The 8,421-nt window shown below is 50.8% G+C and overlaps 1 protein-coding gene across 1 annotated transcript; it reads right to left on the bottom strand.

Annotated features, from left to right (window-relative positions):
• Positions 1-1,219: 1,219 nt before the first annotated feature.
• Positions 1,220-3,940, bottom strand: Phox2b (paired like homeobox 2B). Its single transcript, XM_005359291.2, has 3 exons — positions 3,700-3,940; positions 2,678-2,865; positions 1,220-1,735 (listed from the first exon to the last, which is right to left on the bottom strand). Exons 1-3 carry the CDS (start codon positions 3,938-3,940, stop codon positions 1,220-1,222), a joined length of 945 nt encoding a protein of 314 aa, XP_005359348.1.
• Positions 3,941-8,421: the final 4,481 nt, after the last annotated feature.

Below are 8,421 nucleotides of genomic sequence, written 5' to 3' on the forward strand. Positions count from 1 at the left end.
AAAAAAAAAATCCCAACAGAGATGTCTAAACTGCGCATAGAAGGGATCATCAATATACAGTCCGTCCACCCTACAGGTTGAGTCCAGCTCGGATCACTCAATCAGAAATGCAAACCGAGACACTTTCTGCAAACGTGCATGTGCCTTTCCCTTGCTGGGTAGATTTCTCTGCAGCCAGCTCCACGGGACTGCAACTGACTCCGATGCAAAGCAGTGCCAAAAAGTTCCGTCAAAGCTGGTGGAAGAAGAAAATGCCAGTGGGGGTGTCAGGAGAGAAAAAAAGGAGCGCTGTGAAATATGAGACACAGTTTGCAGAGTTTGAGGATGAGAAGGCATCTCATGTACAGGGCGTCTTTCAGGGCCAAGCGGCTGCGAAGTTTGCGGGTTTGGGGATAGCAACGGTGTGGTGATCAGTTGCGCTAATGGCAAGATGGTTTCCGGAGAGGTGGGGGTCAGGCAAGCGGGCTCCAGAAAGTCACTTTGGCTGCCAGGACAGTCTGAGTGAGCCATCTCTGCGGTGGCCGGATCCCAAGGACCTGAGGGGAACCAGGGCTGGAAAGACATCAGTATTCCTTCCTAAAGAGGAGCCGCGAGAGCCTGTACAGTTGTGAGCACGAGAATTTAAGGGTTCGCAAGACCAAATCCTCAGCGCCAGCCACAGTCCTCCCTTGCCCACTTTGTATTTTTAACTTGTCCCCTCCATTTGGAGTTGTTTGACTTTTGTGATTTATTTTATTTTACTTTTTATCTTTGCCGTCTTCCGAATTTTTCATTTGTTTCTAAGAAGTCACTGAGTTGGTTGTGGCCCCCATCTCTCCCTATCACCTACTTGGGGCCACAGACACACATTCTCCGAGACAAACATACACCCGACACTCAGACACAGCCCCCTGAGAGTGCCCCGAAGTCCAAGCCACGCTGCTCACACCCCCCTGGGCAGCAGGCGGAGCCCTGTCCTGTGCGCAGCCCGAGGCAGGTGCGAAGCCGGGGAAGTTTTTTTGTTTGTTTGTTTTGTTTCGTTGTGGGAGGGGGTTGAGGAAAGGGGTAGGAGTGGGTTTGAAATGGGAGCGACGTCATTTTCTCGTTATTCGAATCGCGATCATTTTAGGCCTTCGATGAAAAAAGCCACAGGCAGCAGCGACACTTAGCCTTGGGTCTACCCACTCGCCCACTCGCCAGCCCGGGCCCGGGCTCGCCCGCCGCCGCCGCAGATCGCAGATCAGAACATACTGCTCTTCACTAAGGCGGCCTTGGCACCGTTGGGTCTTTGGAGCGAAGACAAGACGCTGGCGAAGGGGCCCCCAAGTGAATCCGGGATGGAAGTGATGGGGCCGGGGCCGGGAGCCCAGCCCTGTCCGGGGCCCCCGGCCGCAGCCAGGCCTCCTGCCGCCGCCGCAGCAGCCGCCGCTGCCGCCGCAGCCGCTGCAGCAGCCGCCGCAGCCGCACCACCCTTGCCGGGTTCGCCTCCCGGGCCCCCCGGGCCCGCCGCCCCGGGAGCTCCGGCCGGACTGGGCCCTCCGCCGCCGCCGCCGTTTGCCCCGCAGCTGGGGGTCGGGTTGGGGTTCGGTCCCGGGCCCCCAGTGCTGTCGGGATCCGTGCTCTTAGCGTCTTTGCTCTCATCGTCCCGGGAGGAGTCAGACTTCTTGCCCGAGGAGCCGTTTTTGGCTGCAGCGGCAGCTGCGGCAGCTGCGCGCTCCTGCTTGCGAAACTTGGCCCGACGGTTCTGGAACCACACCTGCCCAAAGAGAGAGAAGGTGATAAAACAGGGGAAGAAACCCAGAGAGCAAAGTGGTGCTTGGGACGACCCAGTTCGTTTCAAATGGCACACACACACACACACACACACACACACACACACACTTCGCGGTATGAATTGGACCATTGACATCACCGCAAATGCCCAGTCCGACAAGTCTGCAAACCTCGTTGCTAGTACCTCTTCTGAGAAATATTTTAGGGGTCAAAAGAACGTGCCAGGGGTAAATGACACCTTAAGGGACAGGTACAAAGGTCGTACAAAAGCCCTAAAACGAAAGCCTTTCTTTTGCTGTACTCTTAAAAGCGCTCTGCCTACTCTTAGCCCTCTCAAGTCTACCTGGCAAAAGGAGAGTGCCTTCCACTGTGGTGACCATAGCTCGTCCGTGCGCTGCCCACCCACAGAGGAGCCTTCCACGGAGAGCAGGGCCTTGCCCTGGGCTGGCTGACCAGCTCCAGAATGCTCCTAATAGTTAGGTAGGATCCCTTCAGGAATCTGTTTCAAGTCCTAATTGCTAGGAAATTATTACACCGTGCACCACCAGCGCTAGGTTTTCAAAGGCGCTTGAGTTCGGAGGCACTTGGCAACCGAACGCTGACGGCAACTAAGGCTGACAGAGGTGCAGGCAAAGTCTGTGATTTTCTCCTCACCGACAACTTCCTCTCTTCCATTCAAACTCCCAGCCCCCCTGCTCTGGTGGGAAACACTTTGCGGCTGTGAATCAATTGCCCGAGTGTGGTCCTTGGCCCACCTCATGCTCACACAACACTCCAAATCCCATTTTCTCTGATCCGCCCCGGATCCCACACACAACACTCCAAATCCCATTTCTCCGATCGGCACCGGTCCCTTTGGAATTCTGAGCATCAGTACCCATCCCTGGCCCCACTGCTGCCGCCCTAGCCCTCGGTTTCCCCGCACCTGGACTCTCGCCTCGGTGAGGTCAATCTTCAGCGCCAGCTCCTCCCGGGTGTAGATGTCAGGGTAGTGCGTCTCAGCGAAGACCCTCTCCAGCTCCTTCAGCTGCGCGCTTGTGAAGGTGGTGCGGATGCGCCGCTGCTTGCGTTTCTCATTGAGGCCGCCGTGGTCGGTGAAGAGTTTGTACGGAACTAGAGGATGACAGAGGAGGGTAGAGTGAGCAAAACAGTCCGAAGTTTGAGGGACTCCCGGGCCAGGACGTGAGGACCCAAGGTCAGGTCGCCCGAGAGCCGCGAAGGACTCCTGCGACGTCTGGAAGTTTTAGGAGCGGCGACCTGCCAAGAAAACCCAGCAAATTAGTAATATAGAGAAGCAGGGACACAAGTGAGACGTTGTGTGGGTTCTTGTGGCCCAAGTGCCTTTGGATGGGTTGAAATAGCAATTTGGAGACCACTTGAACCCCCGAACGGGGAATAGTGCATTCAGCAAGATAACAGTCCAAAAACATCACTTGGAATATCAGAAAGCCAGGGACGAAGTTACCACTCACAACCACTGTTGCAACTTTTCAATTCTCAGAAGTTGACGCCGCCCGAAAGTTGGGGGATAGTGCTGTAAAAAACAATAAATTCAAGAAATGATCATAAAAAGGACCGGCCAAAGAGGTGTGAGCCGCTGTCGGTTCTTTAAAAAAAAAGAGAGACACCGCCAGTAATGAGCTTTACTCTTTGTTATTTAATTATTTTCTAAGCTTTACGTCTCATCGCAAAGTAAATAAATTATGCCTATCATTTTGGCAGCTTAAGATAATTTTGTTGGCGGTTCGGGTGTGACTAGGATAGTGTAACCCTGTAAGTGAATTACCCCTCCCTGCAATCGCTTCTAACGTGATAAATTCTTTCATTTGTGTAAGCAAATTTCGTTTGGTAAATACTAAACACATTTCCATTTTCAAATGCAATCAAGGCTTCCTATATACGAGCGGAAAGGCGGCTTCTTCCGCTAAGAGAGCTAGCGGTCCTTACCTGCGGCGTACGGACTGCTCTGGTGGTCCCTGAGGGTGCCGAGGCTGCAGGATCCCGGCGTGAGGGACGGGCAGCCGGACGTGGCCCCAAAAGTGGTCCTTATCGGGTTATACTGGAAGCCACTGGCCTGGCTGCAGGAACTGAAGTCTGCATAGGCTGAAGCCAGGCTCGAGGTGTCCATCCCGGCCATACAGGACTCGTAGGCAGAGGAATTGAGGTAAGAATATTCCATTTTATACATTGAAAAGGTTCTGGATGGCTCAGCCAAGTGGAAAAATGAAATAAAAGATGGATATGGAGACGGTGGCTGAGTGGGGAGATGCGCACAGCTCAACGCCTGCCTCCAAACTGGCCTCCTTACTACCAGCAGAGCCTAGTTTTATGAAAAAGCCTCCTGTGAGATGCCTTGTCTGAGGTCTCTAGAGCATATAGTCCTCATAATAAACTTGGCTCTTTCCACTTGGACAATAGCAAAGCGGTTGGTCTTATTGCTGGCGCTTTTTACATGACAATAACTCATCCGTCTATTGGGCTGGCACTGGGGAACTGAGCTGTCCAACCTCCCTATCATTGATTCCTGCATCTCTAATTAGAATTTAATACCACACCATTACGCACCGAGCCCCTGATCCTCCCTTCTAACCAGCTCCTGCCCTTTAATTCAATCACGCTACTTGGAAATAATGAAAGTTGGGTGACGATTTTCCCTGATCCAATTTCCAAGAGCTTTTAAGCCTTTTTAACTGATCATATACCTTAGGCATAAATTGAGATAGTGTGTATCCCCCCTTCTTCGTCCTTTTTTTTTTTTTTTTTTTTTTTGGTTAGGAAGAAGAAACCTTGATGTCATAGAAAACCTGTTTTGTAAGAGTGTTACACGCTCAATTTAACAACAAGCCTACCCCCTGAAGTGCATGAAATGTTATAAAGGACTGGGACATTGGCAAGACTCGGGCGCCCTGTAACGTAGCGTAAGGGGGCCAAGGGGGTTTTTATGTGAACGATAAGGATAAGCGGATTTCTTTACAATACACCTGGTTGAAGGGGATGAAAAAAAAATAGCATCTTATCAATTATGTTTCTCCTCGAAGCTGAATGTGCTTTTCCAGAGACGTGGGCAGACAGCCCCTTTACAAAAGTAAAATAAACAACCGAGTAAAGCTCTCAAAGGTAAAACATCTGGATTCCCTACCGAACGTTTCTCTGCGCTCAGCGCTGTCTGTCTGCGTTAGTGTAGATTTGGAGCGGTGAGTGTGAAACTTCCCCGCGGTGGTTGTTCGTTTTAATTACTCTGTAGCTACCGTGCCCAGCATGAATGCACCCAAACGGGGGGGGGGGTCTCCTTTTCCAGCCTTCTACTCTCTCCCTCTCTCGCCTCCCGCTTTTTCAAGCGCTCACAATCCCCTTTAGACCTGGGATTTTCCAAAGAGGATCGCTGTCTTGTTTGCCCTTTAGGTTTTCGGACTTCACTGAGCAGCACCCTTGCTCTTTAAACAGGGCGACGGCTTGAGGCAGCGCACTTTCCTAGTTCGATTCTTGGGGCTCTTGGGTTCTGGCGAGGAGGCGCAGACAAAGAAGCCAGCCGTGATTTGTGGACCTTGGTGGCCCCATGATTTAAGCGGAGGGTAATTTTCATTTGGTTCGTTAGACTCTAGCAGAATAAAGGGAAATATTTCATTAAATCCTTCCTCTCGGTGGACAAGAGGGGGGAATGCTTAGTTGAATCGCCGTGTGGTGTAAACAAACCCTGGATATTTTATATGAATTAAATGTGTAGATAATTAGTTTTATTGCATTCATTACCCCCTTTATGTGCTCTGTAACAAGTCAGTAATTAAAGTAACAAACTCATAAAGTCTTTATAGGGGCATTTAGGCGTTCAGTGTTTGCCAAACTAAGTGGTTTAATTCGATGCTAGTGCCGGGGAGTGGATGGGCGCCCGCTCTCCACGGCTACCCTGCTTTATTACGCACTAAACCACTGCAGACTCCGTAATGGATTAAACCCGGACAGCGGCCCCCAGCCTTTTCAGCTTCCACCCAGGTGTTTGCGCATCCTCTGGACATAAGAGCGCTGAACTGGCAAGTTCAGGCAAGGGAACCCACCGAGGAAGCTGGTGATAGTTTTATGGGGAGGGCTGATAGTTTTATTGCAGTTGTACGTTGTACAATGCGTATTTGATAAAGAAGGGCCCTTCGTGACCAATGTGCACTTTTTTGTGCAGCGGGGGGAAATGAAAATAAATGCGTCCAAGGTTTGACTGCGGCGGGAAACAAATTACAACACTCTAAATGGTTTTTCTTTATGGTCACCAGACAAGAGGAGAAAGGGGGATGCAAACATCTGTCTTCAGTCCCTGAACCTAAAGGCCAGCAAAGACGGATGCGAATCCAAGGGTCATTACAGCGCGGATTTGTCTTTATTTATCGCTCCCTCATGAATATGAATCTGCATCTGGACCAGGAGGTGCTTGTACCCCACGAACTCCACATGGAATTTCCCTCACTGGTATTCTCCCACTGCCTTCCACTTCAGGGAGGTGGGGGATAAGTTACCAAGCACAAGGCTTTCTCTGTTCCCTGGTACTTAGGGGTGAGGGGATTTGGAAATGATCGCATTCTGGTTTTTCTGAAAGGGTTGTTGTAGCTCAGGCCAGCTTTCTGAGGATGCCAAGGCGTGGGATTTAGGTCAGGTTAGGCTAGATTAACACTGGCCAGCCAGCTCCTCCTGGCAGAGGTGGGCTTAAAGCTATTTTTCTGTAAGAGATACATTTAGGGGGTCTGGGAGGAGGTGCACTGAGTCTCTAAGGCTTAGGTTTGCCAAAGCCCAGGTTCGCAGCCTGCCTGAGGTGCTTCTTGGGGTGTTCCACTAGAAGCCACCCCGACTCCTGGCAGCTGCTCTACGTAGCCCAGAGCCCTACGTACGCCAGACCTGCATGCCACGCATTTTCACGCTGCGTTCCAACAGCCTTCACATGACTTCAGCTTCAGCCGACTCTAGGTTGAAAGTTGAAACACTCGGGGCTGGTTTTTGAAAAGGAGTTTGGGTAGAGGTCCTGGCTATGCTGTTCAGAGAGCTGCGGTCTAGATAGGAGAAAGAATGTGTGTGTGTGTCGGGGGGAGGGGGGGTTGTCAGGAATCCCGGACGGGGAAATGCCCTCGGAAGAGGGACAAGCCCAGCCAAAGCCACCACAGGGCGCCAGCCCAGGGCTGGTCCCTCCCTGCAGTCTGGCTCCTAGCCGCCTCCACTTGGTCGCGCCAGGCGTCTTCAGGGTGCCAGCCCTGCTCTGTAGACCGTCCTCGGCCTCCTTCCAGACGCCCCCTGGTGCCCATTCTCTTGTGGCCCGTGCGCTGTGCGCCTCCTTGAAGACCTCTCTGAACTAGATCCGCACGGTTGGATGAGCAAACGCTCTTGACTTCATTTTCCCCTTTGTAGGATTTGTAGGTTTATTTGGTTCAGTGTCATCGCCCCTCCCACCCGCCCCTTCCCCACCGCTGGCCCCTCTTTTGTGGCTCGGGGTCCCGATTCTGCTCAGCGATGAAAGGCTTGTGAGGCTGGGCCAGGCCAGAGCTCCAGCCCCAGCTCCCTGCTTTGTCCCAGCTGTGCTTTCTACACGCGAGCTTCTCCCCTAAAAGTTGTACCAAATGGTTAATTTAATTATTCCAACTATAGACCAACTGCTTCAGCAGCCGCCACCACGCGTCTGGGAGGAAAAAAGAAGCCATCTATAAGAAATAATCTAATAAAAGTGAAGTGTAGAAAAACCCCTCCTGATTTTCAACCGGCACAAATAGAATTAAAGGTTCAGCATCCTTTTCCCAAACAGACCTTTTGTCCAGATCACAACTTCAGCCAACCAGCAATGTGGACCGTGCCTGCTATTTATTTTAATAGAGGCGGGTGGGAAGCGAGATGGATTGATAGATAAATGGCCACATGGATAGATGGATGGTTTGATCCATCTTCCTCTGTCTCTCTTTTCTTAGTATGTGTACACGGTTGACTTTTTATCCCCCTGCCAATTTCTAAATCAATAATGGAAAGGCAATCCTATGTGGCAAAAGAAAAAAAAAACACTATTTATTTAAAGGACAAGAGAAGGAGACTACCCGCACATATACTATGGGGGGGGTGTTTACATGCTACCAATTGGAAAAGGTTGAGAGTTTTTTTTAACATTCGTTGCCTTTTCTTTGCCATTCATAAGAGCGTTTCTTTTTCTTCGTCTGAAAGTCAGAAAGAATGTTAGAAGACAAGGAGACAAAACCAGCAAACAAAATGCCATTGTATTGTAGTAGCAATTCATGGGAAAATGCTTGCCAGACTCCTATGCCTCACTCCTGGGAGGCTGTTTTACCCCGGGCAAGGCGAAATAACACAGTGACAAATAAAATATTAAATGCCGATGAGAGTTTCAGAGGAGCTTGCTGTTTGCTTTATTTAATGCTAGGTCTGAATTGCCCCCGCACAGTCAAGCCCCTGCCTGGTGGATATGCAACTGAGAGTCGGTGTTCTTGCAACCAGAGAATTAGAGGGTGCGATTTGTCCTTGGCTTTCTCTGCACACAGAAACGCTGCAGGCTGCAATTTCCCCTCCTTACCTGCACTGAGAAAATCATCCTCGTAGAATTTGCCAGGGCATCACCTCCAAGAACGTAAAACAAAACAGGCACTACAGCCTCAAACCTGATGGCCAACTGTATTCACCCAGCATTTGAGAATC

Source organism: Microtus ochrogaster, linkage group LG1, assembly GCF_000317375.1.
Source record: "Microtus ochrogaster isolate Prairie Vole_2 linkage group LG1, MicOch1.0, whole genome shotgun sequence".
In the NCBI taxonomy this organism is placed as follows: Eukaryota; Metazoa; Chordata; class Mammalia; order Rodentia; family Cricetidae; genus Microtus; species Microtus ochrogaster.

Coding starts and splice junctions, on each gene's coding strand:
- Phox2b (XM_005359291.2), bottom strand. CDS start 3,940: ATGTATAAAATGGAATATTCTTACCTCAATTCCTCTGCCTACGAGTCC. Junction 2,866..3,699: donor GAGCAGTCCGTACGCCGCAG/GTAAGGACCGCT, acceptor GTCATCCTCTAG/TTCCGTACAAACTCTTCACC. Junction 1,736..2,677: donor TCACCGAGGCGAGAGTCCAG/GTGCGGGGAAAC, acceptor CTCTTTGGGCAG/GTGTGGTTCCAGAACCGTCG.